The sequence below is a fragment of the Embiotoca jacksoni genome, unplaced genomic scaffold (genome assembly GCF_022577435.1).
Source record: "Embiotoca jacksoni isolate LCO1_2020_lvr unplaced genomic scaffold, fEmbJac1.0.p SCAF_11, whole genome shotgun sequence".
Lineage (NCBI taxonomy): Eukaryota > Metazoa > Chordata > Actinopteri > Embiotocidae > Embiotoca > Embiotoca jacksoni.
The window spans coordinates 1,127,614-1,148,656 of record NW_027185241.1 but is presented as its reverse complement, the minus strand read 5'-3'; the positions used below and the strand labels follow the sequence as shown (position 1 = coordinate 1,148,656).

General features: G+C 41.2%; 1 protein-coding gene across 1 annotated transcript; it reads left to right on the top strand.

Moving 5' to 3' along the window:
- Positions 1-297: 297 nt before the first annotated feature.
- On the top strand, positions 298-19,228 carry drd2l (dopamine receptor D2 like). The gene is made up of 8 exons (XM_069141385.1): positions 298-547; positions 10,195-10,626; positions 11,476-11,585; positions 13,671-13,807; positions 14,903-15,120; positions 16,114-16,197; positions 16,422-16,779; positions 17,975-19,228. Exons 2-8 carry the CDS (start codon positions 10,222-10,224, stop codon positions 18,169-18,171), a joined length of 1,509 nt encoding a protein of 502 aa, XP_068997486.1. The 5' UTR covers positions 298-547; positions 10,195-10,221; the 3' UTR covers positions 18,172-19,228.
- Positions 19,229-21,043: the final 1,815 nt, after the last annotated feature.

Sequence of the window (21,043 nt, the reverse complement as noted above, 5' to 3'; positions counted from 1 at the left end):
CTTAACTTCCTTTGTTTGCTCTGTAAAAAAAAAAGCATCATCTTGCAGTGTGAAGACAATCTTATTTATCTTATCTAACTCTCCAGGTGAAAGCAGATAGGTATATTAGGCAAAATAGACTGGTGTGTCTTAGCCCCGCCCCCTAATATTCTACTCAGCCAATAGGATTACAGTATGTCTGCGACAGGAGCAGCTCTGCTTTTTATTTATTTATTTATTTTTTCTCCCGCAGATATAAACAACCGAAACTGTAGGAATCTGCGCGAAATTCTCCTCCTCCTCTTCCTCCTCCTCCTCCTCCTCCTCCTCTTCTTCCTCCTCTCCTCCACCGACTGTTCCCTCAGACTCCCGCCCAGCTGACCCGACCGCCGATACGACAGACAGAGGAGCGGGGCTGAAGGAGCGGAGCGCAGCCTGACTGGACCGAGGTCAAGGTGAGAGGGTCGGCGGTTAAACTGCTTGATGGGATGCTGCAGGCTGACGACCAGCTTTGTTGTTGCTGCTGAGAGGAGAGCGGACTGGACGTGAGCAGCTCTGCCGGGAGAGGGTAAGTAAACGCTTTAAAACAACAACAACAACAAAAAAAATATATATATGTATATAAGAGGTGGAAAACGCACTTTTATTGTTAGAAACGTGTTTATTTAGATCAGACCGAGAGCAGTCGGTGGGCAACTTCTTGTTGTGATTTGACGTTTAATGTGGGGTTGCGGTACTTTTCCTTTTGGTAGGCTATTGTGGAATGACTGACAAGTTAGGTAAAGAAAAAACCGGGAGTAGCGTTGATTTTATGTGCGTGTGAACATTTTTGTTATTGGCTTGGACTTTGAATTTATGCACATTTTCAGCCTCATTATTTTATATACGAGCATAAGCTGCCATGCTGCAAGTTGTATTTTAAAGTGTATTTGGCATAGTATGTAAAACAGCTCTGTACGTGTTTGTGGATGCCAGCTTAAAAATATATATATATACCAAATGTATACAAAATACAGCACTTCCATAAACAATGCTGCTGGTTACAAAAAACAAATATAGCAGCCATAGATTAAAGCTGTGTAATAAAACTTTAGAAAATCTATGGAAAATAACTATTTCAACAGTTACATGGGTCATAAATATTTTATAATATGTACATTATGTATAAAATTAGTTCATTGACTGTACGGTGAGGTCCGATAGTGTAGATTATGAGATCATGTTTTTCTGCTTTGACGTCATGTGCAGAGGATGTATAGGACAAAAATATATCAATAATTTATTTTGGTTTTGTTTGTGTTGCTGCATCCACCTTGAACCCTATAGCATTTGTCCCATATTATATTTGATCCCCATGCAACGATGCCCTGATGAAATGTAATTATATTGCCTGCATTTGAATGGCGGAAAACAGATAACGCAATATCTTTCTCATTGATGGTACCCTCTGGTGGCCAAATGTTCGGTTTGGAGGGATTCTCTCATTAACGAAGCCGGTGGCACGCGAAATGTATAGATGTAGAAAGACACGTCGAGCTTCTGCGTCAGTGGCACATATGGTCAAGAGCGTAAACAGCCGCTAACTCTGATTATATTGACTCTTTTAAAATGTCTTTCTCCCCACCTGCAGTGTGGTTTTGGGGCAAACTGACTGACTTCCACTTTGAACAGCGAATGGAGCGACAGGAGCTTCTGTTTCCCTCAACAGATGGGATGTAATTGGGTGTTAGTTCGACTTTAATTTCAACTCCGGGCACATCAGACACGCTGAGGTGACTTCGAAAAGCTGCAGTGTCTCTCTTTTTTTTCTTTTTAAAAGATGCCACATTGACTAAGAGGTCTTTGTGGTTGCAGCGTCGCCTCCTGTGTCTCAATGTGTGTTTAATTGCTTCCCTCTCCTGTTTGTTAATTAAGTGGTCGGGAATTCAAATCACAAAAGGTATTCTGCTGATTTTTTTTCAATTCTTCTTTTTTTTTTTCTTCTTCTTCTTCAAGTTATTACAAGAGAAAGTGTTCATTACATGTAAGAGAATTGATCCTGACTCCCGCTCTGCGTTCCTCTGTGGCTCATTTAATCTCTTTTATCGAGTCTTTGGCAGATTTCTTATTGCATGGGAGGTAGCAGCTCATGTTTTATTAAAAAAAATAGCCTGTCTCAATAACTCACCTTCAATTACTTTTAAAAATGAAGCACAAAGGACCTTATTTTACCTTGGACACCTCCTCTCTACTGAGTTGACGGTGTGATTTTTCTGTCTGTCTTTTCTCATTCACTAACGCTGGACGTCACTCGGTGCGTTTATTACGAGGTGTCACACATCACAACCTTTCGTTGTTTTCGGTATCAGGGCCGTGTTTGGCACAGTATAGTGGTGCAGTGGTTAGCATTGTGACCTCGCAGTGAAAAAGTCCCGGGTGCGAATCCGGTCTCGGGCCTTTCTGTGCGGAGTTTGCATGTTCTCCCCGTGCCTGCGTGGGTTCTCTCCGGGTACTCCGGCTTCCTCCCACCAGCCAAAAAACATGCACCTCAGGTTAACTGGTGTTTCTATAAATTGTGAATGGTCTCTGTTTCCGTCTGTCTATAAGTGTTGGCCCTGTGATGGACTGGCGACCTGTCCGTGGTGCACCGTGCCTTCGCCCAAAAGTGAGCTGGGATAGGCTCCAGCCCGCCTGTGACCCTGTTCAGGATAAAGCGGGTATAGATAAGGGATGGATGGCTTTGCACAGGCTGCTGATTGAGAGTGTAGATGGGGGACAGTGTTTATCTTCTGAGGTGAAAACACAGTTTATTGGCCGGACTGTTGTTACACCAAATTCCACTTACAACAGAAAAGATGTCCCCCACGAGAAGACGTTTTCAACTTTCATTGAGTTGATTCGTTTCTAATCAGGAATCGCTCTTGGATTTCCATGAGTTGTATAACTAAATGCAACCGCCCTCTCATTTGATTTGTTTTCAAAAGTCGCCGGCGGCTCATTAAAAACTTCAGAAAAAAGGAGCTCGAGGAGTTTCGGGAGTCGAAAGGGGAGCTGAGACCGTGAAGATGTTCTGCCCGGATCTCAGCAGAGCTGATTATACCGTGGCTGAACATCCACATCATTCCCACCGGCTGAGACTCAATTCCTGCCTCTCAGTGAAAGAAATTAAAGATTTATTGCAGGCCAGTTCATCGCCTCAGCAAAGCCGGGGGAAAATTTGAAGGAGTGTTTTTTTTTTTTGAAAGCGTCTTTCTCCTCTCTTCCCTGCTCTTTTTTTTTCTTTTTCTTAGTGTTTTTTGGGGGCAGACAAGGCCAAGGATGTAATAGACCTGTCAAGTGTCTCCCGAGCCGAGCAGCAGAAGAAGAGAAACAGGAGATTGGACAGGAGGAGAAGGCGATAAGAGGAGCGGCTGATGAATGTTACTGAAGGCAGAGTTTGGACAACAAGGAGGTTAAAGGCAGTGAGAGGTCAGCAATCAGAAAATGAAGTAAAACAGCAAACTCTGATGTAATTACACAGCCCAGAAGGAGATTACAAGCTTGTCTGTTCCAGGAAAAATGAGGCATCATTAGTTTAGAATATTAAAAACCATAAAAGATATCATCTGTATCAAATGTAGAGCTTCATTTTGGCAGTTAATTAGGGTCCAAAAAGACAAACATGCACTGCATTTTCAAATTACTGGTGTTTTTCACACCATAACACGCACTTATTTATTTGCTATGGTCAGTAGTTCACAATATTCTCCACCTAAAGACCTTGTTTCAATATTCATTTTAACCTCAGCATGGTTAAAGATGTGGGTCAGAGATACAAATGATGCATCTGAAGTATAGATGGTAAATTGAGTGGTTGATTAAGTTTGAAAGCTAAAGTGAAATTTTAAAGGAGAAAATGGTCACAACAGGCCGACTTTTGTTCCTCACAGAACATCAATTCATAATAACTGCCACAGAAACACCACATTTAGTCATTTAAACAGACAGATTTATCACATTTAGAGGTTTTTAAGAGAGTATTTTTGTCTTATTTTACATGTTTGTATTCTCACAGCTTTTTGAAGCTTTTTTTTTTTTTTAAATCTCCCAACACATCATCTCCGCCGGTTTATTCTGAATATAAAATACACAACTTTGCGTTTGCATGCAACCTTGTTTTCTCATTTCCGTCTGCCTCCAAGACGCTGAGAGGGCCATGTTATGACTTCATATCGCTCAGACTCCAATTAGACTGTAATTCCCATAACAAATGTGAAACTGTACAAAGTAAATCAAGGTTCTAATGAGCAACAGCACCGAAGGACTTGCATCAAAATGGCTGCTTTAATCATGCAGTAACGTTTCGAGGCTCGAGAAAACATCTGTGCTACATCTCGCTTTTTTTTTTTTTTTTTTTTTTTTTTTTTTGCCACCTGCTTGGACAACAGGGTCTCGAGAAAAACTTTCACAAACAAGCCCAAACTCTGAAACGCCGATTAGATATTGCGGACACGCACCACAAATTGGAAATCTCATTTTTAGCCGTTGCTTCGCTGTCATGTAACAATTAAGTTTAAACAACTGGGGTTTTGGTTGGGAAGCTTTTACTTGGATTAAACTAAGTCAAGTAAAACAGCCCTTTCATTAGCTTCACACTTTATTGGTCTAAAAAAAAAAAAAAAAAACCCTAATTGGACAGGTTTGTAGCCGCTGTCCTCCTTTCTACATCATGACCTCACTTTTTTTTTTTCTTTATTAACATTTGCATTCTAACACATCAGTCTTGCTGCACATCATTTTGGGTCATTCATCTCTGCTTAATAACACTGCACATCCATATTTCTCCATAATGTCTTTTCCTTAATGACGCATGGAGCGTAAGGGTGTAAGTGGCATTTACTGTATGGTGATGGAGAGTATAAAAAGCAATCAGGGGAACCCTACAGCAGTGGAACAAAGTGATGTGCTTCGAAGTTACACTTTTGTTATCGGTTGGAAATCACAAAATAGTACACATTTCACTATAAAACAGTCGCAGTGGCTGTGAAGCTTGAACTCGGTGAGGAAAAAGTTGTGCAGACACAGTAAAAGAACTCCTTAATCTGCGGTCTCATAAAATCCGACCTGAAGAGTTACATTTTAGAAATTCAGATGACGTTTGTAGCCGTGACCTCGGAAAACCTTCCTGCTGTACTTGTGTATGAGCGCTTAAGATGAGCAGCAAATACGCAGCTTTGATTTATTGACCGTGTGGGAAATTGATGCGAGCGGAGATCGCTGTACCCTGTTCTGAAAGGAAACCCATTAACTGATGTTAACAACGGCCTTCCCCTTGCAGTCAATAAAAACTGCGCACGGTGCAGCGGGACATACAGCGAGTGCTTCACAGACACAAACACGGTCACCTATTTATAATCTCACCCTGTTGAAGTTCTCACTCAATATTCTGCTCATACATTGCGTTTAGTGGCGATTATCTGTTTGGATGGTAAGAAGGTCTTTCTGTAAAATAAAATAAATCCTGTGTTGTTAAGCTTCAAATCGCAACGGCTGTTGAAAGGTTTTATTATCTGAAGGCGGGAAATTGGTTGAGAAATTGCTGATATTATCAAAAGATTGTAATATGGAAAATGGAATAATGAATCCAAAAGATCATTTAAGAAGCTTACAACAGAGTTTTATTGCCCGGAACCAGTCGGCTTTTATTGAGTTTAATCTCCCTTAATGACGTGAGATGTTGTAAAATGAATTCATTGTTTAAGTACTTCGTGCTTCAAAAACAATCTGCTTTCTACAAGAAGACCACACGCTGTAAATTTGTCTCATTGATCACAATTGTGACCTCATGTTTTTTCGTTTTTTTTTAAAGCTCTACAGGTACAGCTGTTAGCACTAGACAAAAAAAACTCAACTTTTAAAAGAAAAGATATTTCCTTGTCAAAGGTCAAATGACCAGATCAGTGTACTTCCCTTTTGCATCTCTGGAAAAAGATGACGTTGTTTCAAAATGGCGTACATACGTTCTTACTGTTTTGAGTGCATAAGGGAGTTCATGCTCTCAAGTAACATGGACTGTTAGTGCGCTCATACTGATCCACAGATTGAGAGTTAAACGACACACTTTTCACCCTCAACAGCCGGCATCATGGCTACGTAGCAGAAAAAGAGGAACCACCAACCTATTTTTAAACTGCGGCAGCCGTGGAAGCCGAAACTTTTGTGGGACATCACATTATACAAATGCAAGTTGGACACGTCCACAGAAAAGTTTTATTTTTGACTAAGTACCACTATACAAAGCCAATCAAAACCAAGCTGGCAGAAATGCATCATATCCCATCACATCCCATCCCACTATATTTATATAGCACCTTTTGTGCAAAATTGCAATATCATGTGCTTCACAATACAATAAAAATACATTATTTCTCGCAATAGATTAAAAAAAAAAAAGACAATACAAAAATAAGTGACGTGACTGAATCTATAAAAGTATAAAACTGCTAAGCTAAAAAGGTCCGTCTGTAGATTTCTTTCGAGGTGATGCTTTTAAATGTCATTTCCAGGAAATTCAGAACATCAGCTTGCAACTTCAAGGGGTTTAAGGAGTAAAGTCTTTAAAAAAAAAATTAAAAAAATCTGGGATTTAGTGGGTTCATTAATTTAAGGCAACTGGACCTCCACCAATGTTTTGCTTGGGTGTATTAATTTGTGGTTGATATGGTTTCTCCACAAATACGTTCAGCTACCTTATTGGAAATTCTCAAAATTCCATTTGCTCATTCTCCTTCATATATATATATATATATATATACATATATAAAAAAAAAAAATCCAGACTCAATAAATATGCAAATATTTTCCATTTCAAAAGTTTCCCTCTTGCGTGCAACATTTCTCCTACTTCAGTGACAAACCCAGTTACACTTTTCTGAGCTGCGATGAACTGCACAGGCGTCATTCTGCAAAGTAAACAAATTTAAGTCTTCTGTGTCACGTTTATTCAAAGGGAGGAATGATTATATATTTTCTTATTCTGAATATACATGAATGCTTTTAAACGTTTTGCCATATCCTTCATTTTTACTTATGATTTTTGTTCTCAGGTCAGTATTTTGTAGTGACACAGTTCCAGTCTGTGCACATTTCAAAGTTTGATCTTAGTTCTTCTGTCACACAAGTATGTTCCTTGTCCTTGTAATCTTTTGCTTCTGACGGTTAAATTCAAAACTAAACACAGCGGGGGCTCAACATTGTTCTCAGCCTTCACTTCTTTGGCTTCGTAGTTTGTGTCTTGTGTTTGATTCCACTTATATCGCAAGAGATGACTGTTAGTAGAACGATGTCACCACCAGGTCTATTCATAATTTGGTTTATGGAAGATGTTCGTGTTGTGATCACCATAGTAGTAATGAAATATTAGCTCCATTTATTTTCTGAAATATGAGGTTTCTGGCTCTGTTCGGGAAAATTAAACAATGAACTGCTGTTGGCAAAAGGCTGCCCCTGTTCTGTTTGAAGACTTCATCTCTTTGCTTTAATTGCAGCAGCTTTACTGAAGCACAACACTGCAGTCTGTTGTTGGCGCTCTGTCCTTGGGGCATCTCGCTCTTTTATGTCTTTAAACTCAATCATAAGGGCAACTGAGATTAATGGGGTTTAGTTCAAGTCCCCAAACGTGATGTGAAGAGAGGTCTCTAATTTTGGAAAACAAGGGTTTTCATGTCTTTTTTTGTTTTCTTCCAAGAAGACTACATCATGTAAAGTTCACCTAAAATAAGTAATTAATTTTAGGCATGCAACTAAGGGTTATTTCTATAATCTTTTAATCTGTTAGCTATTTTCTATTTTAGCCATTAACCACCCACTAGTGGACAGACACTTCATGGAGGTTTGAAACCATAGATTGTACATAAAAACACGCAGTCTCCAAGCCAATGTAGAAGTGCCTTTAAGTGCAACACCACTGACGGACACTAGGGGCCGGCTCCAAAAAAAACCCTCTCGGTCCATTCGACTCCTATTCAAAGTCGTTATGGTGTCATTATTTAAATTCTCTCCTTCTGATCAATGTTCTGGAGGTACTTCTAAAAGAAAAAGAAAAAATGATCTTCAGTCTAGCACACACACTGCTGCCCCCGCACCGATTGGACTGACCTTTACCACGATAATAGTGTCTTAATACGACTCCGCATCAAGTCGTCCACTGAGTCACATCGATATCCAACCGTTTGAAATCCATACATGTGCCACAAATAATAATGTCTTCTTCAGGTGCTGTGGCCAGTGGTGTGCGGTCAACAGGTGCAATAGTCTATTGATTTGTTGAGCCCAATCCATCTTGGATATGTGTTGATTAGCAATGCAGATCACAGGGTCAGGGTCAGAGACAGTCAAGTGAAATGTACTGTAACAGTATGTGAGGCACGTGATGGTGTGTTCGGGTGTCAAGGTGGCAAAAATCTCACTGACCTCATTCTTGACCTGAAGGCTGAGAGGAAGGTTCACGCAGGTTGTCCGTTTTAACTTCCTCTTGCTGATGAACAATTCATGCAGTTTTTTGCGTGTACGGCCGGGTTGTTGGGGGTGTATCAGAAGAGAGCGATATAGTTATCAGAGACGGGAAGAAAAGTTCTCAAGTATCCTCATTATGGCTCCCGTCTTCAGAAACCCAAGCAGCTTCAGCGGGTCATTGATTGTAAGTTTGACCACAGGCGGTGTTTCTGTCAATGATGAATTCCTGATTTAATGTGTTTTTGTGTTCATCTATTCTCTTTCTCTCAGTTTCTTCTTTACACAAAGCCAACCGACATGTTTATTGCAGCGTTTGTGGTCTCAAGGGTTTTATAGGTATCTGTCTGGGACAGGACAAGGATGTACAACAGATGCTTTTCTTCTGTAACATAGCTGTCCTCAGGCATTTGTTTCTGCTTTCGATTTTCAAACAAACAAAAAACATATTTGCAGGTCTGGAAATGTAAAAATTTCTTGAAATATAGTCAAATAAATTCAAAATTCATTCAGTCTTTTCGAGCACTTCTCCCTGCAGACCTCAAATGCCATAAATGTTTGTAGTTTGCTTCTTTATATACACAGGCTGTCGTCAGCTTTCATATGACAGTTGGACTGAAATCAAATATTTCCAGGTTCTCATGGTGAGAAAGGAAAGCTTCAAACATAGGAAAACGTCTTAACTCATGCAGCATAATCCGTTTCTCCACACTTTATCTGCAGTATTTCTCCCACAAATGTGTAAAGAAATCCACTATTTCTATATCAATTCTCATGTCAAGCTCACCAACAGGTGTGAGGGAACGTTTAACATGTCAGAGCAACTGCCGTCTGATTTCCCATCGGTCGGGACGAGGACTGCTCTGTCCTTAGCTCACTCTTCAGATTTAATTAAATCATCCATATAGCAGTAATGGCTCCAGAGCTGGTGGATCAGAGGACAGCTGAGCATTAATATCCCAGAGGGATAGTTTGACTAATAGATGGCAGTCAATGAATAAGAAATACAGAAAATCACCGCCGTCAATAAAAGTGCAAAGTACACAGTCTAAATATGTCATCTGTAGTTTTGACCGTTCGTGACATTCGCGGAAATGATTTTCTCGCGTTTGTTCCACAAATGAATCACTTCACCCGAAGCACTTGAAGAATCGAGGCAAATAAGTGAAACGTAGGATTTGAAAAGAGAAAGAGCTTAATGTTTGAAACCAACCTGCGGAGCGTGTTTAACACACTTCAGAGCTTTAACTGAAGCTAAGTTTTGACAGCTAAATTGATGTGTTTTGTACAAAAACATGTTGCCAAAAGTTGTTTTTCTCCCTTCGTGAATTGCAGTTACTTCCTTCCAGTTGAACCTTTAGAGCACCGGGAGGGCAAAAAAAACAACCTGTAGAGATCTGACAATTTTTTTTTTAAATTGTATCTTTATTTCAGTGAGTGGTTTGTAAGAAATAAGGTGACCTTGACTGTGTACCTGTGCGTGTGTGTGTGTGTGTGTGTGTATATGGGCAGGTTGCAGCGTTGTTTGTACCCGTGTCCTTTTGTGTGGTGTCCTGCTAAGGTGAGTCTCAGAGGTGAGACTAAAGACACAGCTCCAGCCCCGCTGACACGATGACCTTTCCTTTTACTGACCTTGCCCGTCTCCGCCGGATCTAATGTGAACGACTGGATCGAATGCACGTTGGGCCATGAAGGGTCCCCGGGTAATTAATTTTCTCTTCCTGTCTTTGTGTCATCAATTTTCAGCCCGACCATGTTCACTGGAGCGAGATCATGAGTCTACTCAACGAGTCAGACGAGACCACCTCCCCCTTGTCCCCCTCCTTCCCCTCCTTCCCCCTCTCCTCCCTGGAGCACAATTTGTCCGTCTTTGTCACCCATGACCCCTCGTACTCGCCCGTGTCCTTCCCCTCCTCCTCCTCCTCCTCCATCTCCTCCTCTTTGCTGACGTCCTCCAACTGCACCAGCTCTCCGTCGCCCTCCTCTCCTCCGTACAACTTCTACGCGGTGCTGCTGGTCCTGCTGATCTTCTGCGTGGTGTTCGGGAACGTGCTGGTGTGCGTGGCCGTTTCCCGGGAACGCGCTCTGCAGACCACCACCAACTACCTCATCGTCTCCCTGGCCGTGTCCGACCTGCTGCTGGCCACTCTGGTCATGCCCTGGGGCGTCTACCTGGAGGTGCGTGCGCACTTCTCTCTGTCTTTTTGCCTGTTTTATTCATTGTGTTTCTGACTTTTGTTTTCTGTTTCATAAGCAGAATAAAGTAGAAACGGCACCCTCAGATGTTGTGAGAACTAAAAGTGGATGATGATATTTCTTTCGGTTTGACGCCTTTTTCATGGCAGCAGATGCAAAACATATGCAGAAAAGTCACATTTCACAATTGCAATGACTAGTTGATGTATCAATTAGGTGATCAACAGAAAACTAAGCGAACTGTTCAATCAGAGTCGAGTCAAAGCACCGAATAGTTGCAGGCTCTAGCTTTTCAAATTTTAAGAAATTGCTCCCCTGTTTGTCATATGTGACCAAGAGCTGGATCATTTCTGGACTGTTGGTCAAAAACTAAGCAATTTGAATGAATCTTCTTCCAACCTTGCCTTACAGCTGAGCATGAAACACACCTGGCATTCAACTACAGCATAACATGTCAGTATATAAAATGCATTTCCAAGCAGATATCATGCCAAAGTGTGTAATACTCCTGGCAATTTCTTCATTCAGTACTTATAACAAAAGAAATAACCCATCATCTTTTTGTATTTAAAATCCTTTGTGGATTAATTTCAGAGCTAAATCATAATGGCCGACATTAAACAAAAAACTAAATTAAATATTAAGTCTACTTTAATAAGCAAAGGGAAATGTGCACCAGCCTGGTTAATATTAATGAACCAGTAATACAATATATTAAATTGGCCAAAATGAGGAAAGAAATGAAAGTGCTTGAAAAGTGTAGAAGTTAAAAATGAAAGTGAAGGAACAGTGTGTCGGCCATAACTTCGTTTTGCGTGTGTGTTGCTGCAGGTGGTGGGTGAGTGGCGCTTCAGTCTCATCCACTGTGACATCCTGCTCACTCTGGACGTCATGATGTGCACCGCCAGTATCCTCAACCTCTGCGCCATCAGCATCGACAGGTGCTCTCACTTTTAGCCTCATTACTGAGGCTCATTTCTCCTGGTATTTATTGAACTTTTAACACGACCTCTCATCATCTTTCTCTCTTTCCTTGCAATATATCTGTTCTCTCCCGAGTTCTCTCATCAAAAGGAGAAGCCGTTTCGTGATAAATCATTTCACAGTGATTTTTTTTTTTTTTTTTAATATATATCCAGAGCAAAGACCAAATGAGAAGGTTGACAGTAAATCAATATGTCGTTTCTTTACTCTCTCTCCCCCCTAACCTTAATCGTGATTGGGCATTTACACACACACACACACACACACACACACACACACACACACACACAACAATACACTTAAAAAGCATATCCACCTGTATCCATCATCCAGCCGTCCCTGAGCTCCTTACGTACTGCAGTCACCTGTTTGTCCGGCACGCAATGACACATTCATGATGCCCTCTGCAGTCATTAGTTTACTTTTTTGGGAACCATGTTGGATGATTTGGCGTTTGCTCCTGATGCCCTCTGCGCGGGGCCGGAGGGAGGTGACCAGACACCCGGCGGGCCTGGTGTCTGCAGCCGTGTCCTAATTCCTCTGACTAAGTGACACATTGACTGCATGCACCCGTTTTCGACTCGTGTAATTTGGTGCAAAGACTAAAGGACAAAGTCTTAATTGCTTTGCCAAGGCTGCAGAGGATAAAATATACACTGCAGGCGGAAAGCTGTCAGCGTCTAATACCTTGACAATTTGCAATGAAACAGCGACAACAAGGTGAAAGCGCTGAATTTAAGTGCTGTAATTTAAGGGTGCTTACGTCCACATCAGATGAACAGCAATTAGTTTCTGCCTTGGATTCTTGCCTAAATAGGGGAGGAGGCAGCATTCAGGAGCCCAGTGGAAACACATTGCTTTGTGTTGTCTGTAGGTTTTGATTCTTTTCATGAACAGTTAGACTGGAGGTTTAATTTGTTGTCCTTCATGTAGAGTGGCAACAAAGCTATAAAACTACAAGCCTGCTCTGGTCAAACAGGCCTGATTGTATGATTTACCCGTGAAATTCATTGTATGAATTATAAGACTTCATTTCTGAGCGATGATCTGTTATATATATTCAGGATTCTTTTGTGAAAGAGCTGATTGGTGAAAATTATGAAAAAAACAAAAACAAGCTTAGTCCAGTTCTGTGACCACAGGCTGAGCAGATGAGCTGTGCAGTCTAATGGTGCCTCCTGTATGAGGTTGGATGAGTCTGTTGCTGAAGGTGCTCTTAAATCCGTCCAGAATGTTATGGACAACGGTCGAGAAACTTGTATTTATATTGTTATCTGCAAGAGATTTGTGATAAAGCATGTGAAGATGACGATATAAACTAAAGACAAGACTTCATTTTTTTGTCAGGTGGCTTTTGCTGGAGGGCCAGATTGAGTTTTGAAATATTTGACAACAATATAAGCGTACAGTCACTTAAATGCAATGTTGTCCCTTTTTCCCCTTGAAGCAGCTGCTTACAAGATATCCATTTATAACTGTAGACCAAATTTCTGCAGGCCAATTCATTGTCACACCCGCCTTATTCCTGCAGGACCCCTTCACCACTGACACACAGTCCTGAGGGACTTTTTTTTTCTTTTTTTTTTCTAAGCACCTGGAGTATTGCAGCTCTAACTTCTTTGTTGCAGATGATGAAACCTGAAACAATAAATCTGTCATGGAGAATGCACTTAAAACTGATTTTCATTCGTAGGATCCTTTAAGAGCTCTCTGGCGGTGACCTTCTGCCTGCGGACGGGATTATAGCAGCTCAGTCGAGACTGCTCCTCCCTGCATCTACAGCAGGACACTGTAATTGGTTTTGTGTCCTGGTGACATGTGGATCATGCAGCGGCGTCTTTTCTCCTTTGTTTGCGTTCTGAGTTTACTTTAAAAAAACATGTGAAAACATGATGGAGGGATAATGAAGTCTGAGGATGCATCCGTTTGTGTGTGTGTGTGTGTGTGTGTGTGTGTGTGTGTGTGTGTGTGTGTGTGTGTGTGTGTGTGTGTGTGTGTGTGTGTGTGTGTGTGTGTGTGTGTGTGTGTGTGTGTTATTGCAGATACACAGCGGTGGCCATGCCGCTGCTCTACAACACCAGATACAGCTCCAGGAGGAGGGTGGCGGTGATGATCGCCGTGGTGTGGTTCCTCTCCTTTGCCATCTCCTGCCCTTTACTGTTTGGGCTGAACAATACCGGTAACAGCACCATCTGATCCTTCCTCTCGAGTTACTCCCCCACTTAGGTGTTGTTAGTTCCCTTCAGACCCGTACAGCCGAGAAATGAGCACACTGAAATCCAGTCACGCATCGCGGGGAAATAGGAGCTCAGAGCTTGTAGAGAACACTTCATGGTGGTGCTAAAGCCGACCACTTGTCACGAACTGGAAATGAACTCCAAACTATTTTGCAGTTTATAGTTCTGCAGAACACTGTTATGTAAAGATCCTTTTAATTTGTTGTTCTCCGCTTCTGTCCATAGTTTCAAATCTCCATTTAACAGCATTGTCAAGACCATGGGGAATTTACCGTGACTTGACAAGTCAGTGTATTTGACTTGATAATGATAACTGCATTAAAAGTAGGCTACTTGATTTATGTCTGAAATGTTGCTGTTATAAATGTTATTTTAGTTGAGTCCATGTCTCTTTGATGACAATAATTCCCACGTGCTTTGCTATTATTGTTAAATTAATGAAAGTACATCATTAGAAAACTGAAGATTGGGTCCTCCATGGCTTGTTAAGTGGATTTTTTTTTTTGTATGCCTCCGTCTGCTCCATCTGTCTCTAAATTTGATTATTCATCATTGATGAGAAAGTAAACAAACCTACATTTAATCAGCTGACTTTATACTTAAATATCCATTAGCACAGGCAGCAGGAGGAAACTGATAACCGAGTTGTCTGAAGGTTTAAAAAAAAAAAAAAAAAAAAAAAAAGCCTAGTAATTAACATGTTGCATCTTGTTTGCCTAAATGGTGTCTTGTTAAAATGTTTTTCCCTTTTTGCTGCCTTGGATCTTTTACTATATGAAGATTTGTATGAATTCAACATTGGAAACTACAAGAAAGTAGAAGATGAGTCATAAGTCAGTGTTATCGTCTCCTGGTGTCTCACTTTATGTTTACAGACACTGAAGCGGTAACAATTTTCTTATGTCCAGAAAGTAAATGAGCACATTCCCTAAAATGTTGAACTACTCCTTGAACATATTTTTGATGAACCAAAGTGAAATCCTGAAATAGTCTCTGATCGTATTTTGAATGTTCTCTTTTTTTCTTCTCTGCGTCAGCGAGCCGTGAAGGCACCACGTGCAGCTTTGCAGACCCGGCCTTCGTGGTGTACTCGTCTGTGGCCTCCTTCTACGTTCCCTTCATCGTAACACTGCTGGTGTACGCGCAGATCTGCGTGGTGCTGCGCAAACGAGGCCGACGCACCGCCCCGCCACGCAGACATGGTCTGCTCGCACAAGGAGTGGCCGAGGCCGGACAGAGCCATCGACATCGGAAGGTAGAGTCCGTAATGAAATACTAACGAAGGGGTCCTGTGGATTCTCAAGCCAAATACTTCCCATGCGTTTTCACTCTTTTCCTCCTACGAGCTGTTTTGTATTGACAGATGTTGACCGACATTAAAACGTTCAGGTAAGAGCCTCGATTCTCCAGCGCAAATACACGTACGAGGATGAATCGAAGAGTTGAGGGACTGCTCCTGTCGCGCGCGAATGGTGTGCAGCGCCGTGACATGCGTGGAGTGAGGGGAAGCTAGAACCTTCATGTGTAAAAGTATTGCAGGTTTTGTCTCTAGATTGATATCAGCACCTGAGTTACACACGTTTTTGTGACACATTGGCGATTTCTCCGTTGACACAAGCAGACTGCGCACATGAACTTTTTGTGTTTTTGATTGACATTTGTGTTTCAGAGGGGCAACACACTGTCCAAGACCAAAGAAGGTGCATCAGGTCAGGTGCACAACTAGTTTTTTTTTTTTTTTTTTTTTTTACATTCGTAGGGTTGTGCTGTGAGTCCTACTGTGACGTTCTGAGGCGTCTGATGAAAAACATTCGTTGCAAATGACCTGGACTGTAGCTCGATGGCACATTGGTTCTCCAACATGACAAAGCGAGTTAAAAAAAAAAAAAAAAAAAAAAAACGTTTCTCGCCCTTTACAGCACAATTGTCGCTCCTACCACCCCCACTCACTGGATTTAACTTCTGACTGACTTCTTTCTGTTCCCTAAAATGTGACACAGACTTCTTTCAGATGCATGGAGAAATTGTGGATGCGCCCGGGCCAGTGCTCACCCCAATGTGTGTAACTCAGGTGCTGATGTTGTCAAGCGATGGAACTGATGATCTTTATCTCAATGTTTATATTAACTGCTCGGGCTAAAAAAACAAATATAAGTGTGTTTTACTCTCCATATATTGATATGAGCATCCTCTATTGGTTGTCGTCTTTTCCCTGCTTATCACTGTGCGCGGCTTCCTTCCCTTTCAGAATAAGTGCACACAACCAGAGGATGTGAAGTTGTGCACTTTGATCCTGAGACCTGCCACTGCAGCCCCACAACGCAAGAAAGTGGTGAGAACACGGACTCATTATGAATGACCTCTCACTTTCCTGTCACCTTTATATGTTTCTCAGACACTCTGGCGGCTCTGCAGCGATGCTCTGCTTGCACGTTGTTATCTTTCTCCTTTTTATATTCATAAATGCCCTCCAGTTCTTACTTGTATATTCTTTACCAGCAAACACACCTTGTGTTTGTCCCCCAACGCGCCCTCATTCCTCCCTCTCTGTGTCAGACGCTGGTGAAGGAAGCGGTGGTTCACCCCCTCGAGGTGGAGCCGGGTCAGTTCCTGCCCCAGACCGAGCGGAGCCTGGCTCCTCCCCCTGCTCCCCAGACCTCCTCCTCCCAGACGGGACGGGCCCGGATCTCCCTGTCCATCTCCGTCGGACCCGCCCCGGTTCTTCCCTCGACAGTGACGCGATCGGCCCTGATGCCTCGTCCTCCCACCCTCGAGGGCGGCATGAGGGGCCGCGAGGGGTGGAGGGAGCGCGGCGGAGGCAGAGAGAAATGGTGCATCACCAAGGAGAGGGTGAGAGGGAGGCTGTCTCAGCAGAAGGAGAGGAAGGCGACCCAGATGCTCGCTATTGTGCTCGGTGAGCAGAGGAGAGTAAAAACGAATTTAACGTGTTTGTCTTTGGGCCATGTACACATACTCAGCACAGTTTGCCTGTTTCATTGTGTGGATGTGCACAAAGCTACGTGCAAAACACACGTGTGTACATTGAATATCTATGCATACTAAAATAAATACGTTCATTCAGAAGAGACATCAAAGAAAAAGAGAAGGAAAAAGATCAATAAGATTTGTCTGCTTAATATAACGCTGGTGCCAGATGATGGTTATTTTATAGCACAAAGCCTGGAAATAGATAACCTGACTCTGATCAAAGGCAACCAACCAGCATCCTCTAAAACTCTCACTAATTAACACATTTTATTTTGTTATATCCTCAGATTTAACAGACAGGCCACAGACTGATAAAAATCTTCTCATCTAAACTTTCAGCAAGGAAGAAAATAAACACTAATGTTGAACTCTCAAACCCTACAAACCCACCTAAATCTAAATATTTGTCTGTTTCTCTTTTTACATATGTCTAAACTTAAATGGTCATGGTGTAAAGAGACAGAAAAAAAATCATTTAAATTTGGGTTAAAATTAGATTGTAAAATATCTTTCGGTGCAGTAACAGTTACTTTTTTTTTTAACTCCCTTTATATTAACAGATTGTATAAACTGTGCTCTTTTACAAAAGCTTCTTGTTTACTATCAACTGCAAGAAACAATTCCTTCTTAGAGCAGGAAATAAAATCTTTGGCTGACAGAAGACCGAAAATCCCAGTAAAACTGTTTTAAACTTTAAAAAAAAAAAAGTGATATTTTTCCTATCAAACAAATAGCCTTTTCTGGATGGAAGTTTCCAAAAGCATATTTGAAGCAAGTTTTATTCATTTCAATAAGAGACACGTTGAATCTTGGCATCCACAGCATCAATTTTCATGGCCTTCATAATGAATGATTTCTCACTTGATTGTACTTTGTTTTTTTGCCAGCCTCATCTGTTTTCTGATTGATGTGACTCAGCTTTTGTAACACTGGAACTGATATTAATGAAATTCTCTGTCTATCCATCTACTCTGTCCACTCTATCTGCTCCGATTTGATGATACTGTGCAATTTAATAGTGCAGAATCTGACATCTGAGACATTTCATTTAATTGCATGCCTGAATGACACACATATGCATACACCCGTCCTGTAATCCATGTCCTCCGCTTGTCTCCAAGGTGTGTTCATCATCTGCTGGCTGCCTTTCTTCCTGACCCACGTGCTGAAGGCCCACTGCAGGAGCTGCTGCATCTCGCCCTCGCTGTACAGCGCCGTCACCTGGCTGGGATACCTCAACAGTGCCGTCAACCCCATCATCTACACCACCTTCAACATCGAGTTCCGTAAAGCCTTCATCAAGATCCTGCACTGCTAGGCCAGAGAGATGAGAAGCTGTCAAGGAAGAAAAAATTATATATATAAAAAAAAAAGAAGCCAGACATTGATTGGAGATCTGAAGTGAGGAAGAGTAGAGGAGGAAGTAAGAAGATAAAAAAAAAGATCAGTGGAAGTTTTGATATGCAGGAGGGGAAGGATGAGACGAAAGACTGGACAACTGATACGTCAAAGGGAGCCGAGCTTTTTGGGAAAATCAAAGGTGAGAGAAATGTAACCAGATGAGACAGAAAACACAGCAGGCACAAAAAAAATACAGCGCGTGACAAGTAAAAGACAGCCACCAGCGACACAAACAAACCGGAGATATTTATAAAGAAAAGAAGAAGACATGCACTGTGTTGTGTACATATCTTCTGTAAAGGGAATAACGAGAAGGACTGGAAGTTTCACCAGAGCATCCTGACTCTGAAACTCTCCACATATGTGAGACTCCCTGAGCCGTTACGTTTTTTCCAATTTACTGGAACACTTAATTCGTGTCAGACTCTCACTGATGTATTTTCTTGTAACCTTGACAATCTTGTTGTCCGTTCGCATGTGCTCGTCTTTCTCAGAGGTGCTGCAAAAAAAACAACAACAAAAAAAAAACTTGGACGTAAGAGTCCAGCTCCAAACTTTGTTTTACTCTTGTGTCTGACGAATCGATACGTTTTCTCATCTTTCTGAAAAGCTGCTAAAATTACATCAATCTAGAATTATTGATTTGGTGATTTGAGCACACGTCCAAAATCAGCAGACATCTTTCATCCAATTTAATGTATGCATTTCTTGCTTAAAGTAAGTGTCCTGAAATGTGAAATTTAATGCTGTAAATAATCATTCAGAACATGGACTGTACACACCATTAATTAGAAATAATAAACAACATTTTCTTCATTTTGTTTTTAAGTAATCACCATCATAATGAAATGAAAACCCATCGTTATTTGTCCCAAAGGAGATATTTATTTCTAATCCAAGATGTTCAGTATTCACTGTTCCTATTCAATTAAAATAAAGTAGAACAGAAAAAATAATCATATCTACAAATTCAAATGGCAACAATAAAATCACAAATGCAGGCAATTTAAAAGTCCTTTTTTTTTATAGGAGTTTAAAGCACATTTTATTCACTCAGTCAGAGACTTAGAGGGAGTAAAAAAAAAAAAAAAAGCACTAATTGACTGTAAAATTACGCAGCTATTGCACACATTTGAGCTGTTGGTATTCAGACAGGAATCCTCGTGCACACGGAGGATTTCGGATGAGGCTTGTTTTATTTAAAACATCTTTCATCCCTTCTATCAGTTTGGTGCAAACTCTCGCCAAGGGCATTTTCCCTGTTTCTACTAATGAGCTTGCAAGATGGTGTGTGTGTGTGTGTGTGTGTGTGTGTGTGTGTGTGTGTGTGTGTGTGTGTGTTTGAACTATTATTTCCCAAACGGTTTAGGTAAGTTGTTTCAAGTATTTAAGATCCCTTTGCATTTGTGCTGCTGAAATATATTTGTTATACTATTGATTACCCTAAAACACAAACCTTAAACCACATCAAGACTCTCAACTTTGGTAGAGTTGGTTTCATCACATAAACTACCTTTACATTCATTTTCACACAATAATACCTTTTGATATCACTCCAGTAAACTTTCAGTTAGCTCTATTTGTCAACATTTTGGAAAATCCATCCATTTGTTTTCTTCCTAAACGTTAGATAAGAGGATCAGTAACTTTTCAAAGGTTGTGCTACGAGGTAAAAAAAAAAAAAAAAAAAAAAAAATCTGCCCTCTGGTATCTAATCCTCCAACAATTAACATGTTTTATTGTTTAATTCAGGCAAAAAATGTGATAAAGACAAGTTATCCTTGACGTTGTTTCTTGGCTGGTACCGTCATCAACTCTCCAACGGTTACCCGGCCTAAATTGACTGAAATCAGTTCTGTTAATATTTCAATAATATTTCATCTCATGTAGCTGCCAGTGATTGAACCTTTTCGGTCAATTTATCAATGGTTTGACACCTTTGTAGTTCCTTTTAAGAGGTGAGAGTTACCATCACTAAAACTCCACTTGACTTGAATTCTAACTTGGAAGCTTACGTGTAGATTTTCCCAATCAGCTGCTTGTAATAATATCGGAGGGATTAAACATCTCCAAAAACTCTTCACAAAGTGTCAAATACCCATTGCTTTAATTGCTTTAATACCCATTGCAAGAATTTATATATCTACTGCAGTAACGTTCACTCTTATTAATAGAGTTTTGTTCAGTCAAAAGGCAGTTAATGGTAAACTAATTCCTTTAAAAATAATTAGAAGTCACTGCGAAGAAAATTTACAACATACGAAGTGCGATAAAAAAAAAGTTTGTTGCACATGACCCGAGCGCAGCACTGTGACGTGCACGGGGGAAGCAAAAACTTTCACGAGCAAGTATTCCAAGTTTTGCGATCAACATCAGTTACACACGTTTTTGTCACAACCGCTACGTGCGCATTTGTTATTTTGTCACGTATCTGAAACGTGAGCAGAGAGCGCAAATCAAATTTTTGTATTCACTGGGGAAAAGAAAGACGTCGCAGGGAGCCGAATCCGGCGAGTACAAGTGGTGGGGAGCGACGACTGTGTCGTCGTAGGCGAGGAACTTGTGCGTTGTGTTGTCATGTCGGAGAACACGAGTACCGTCACGCCAAAAATGTCATGTCGTTTGCGCTGAATGTCCCCCCCCCCCCACAGACGCCTCAGAACATCACAGTCAAACTCTGCGTTGACAGTCTGACCCCGGGGGACAAATTCAAGCTGCACAACCCCGTGAATATCAAAGAAAACCCGCCAGGTTGCGCTCCTGACCCGACACACTTTCTTTGCCCTTGA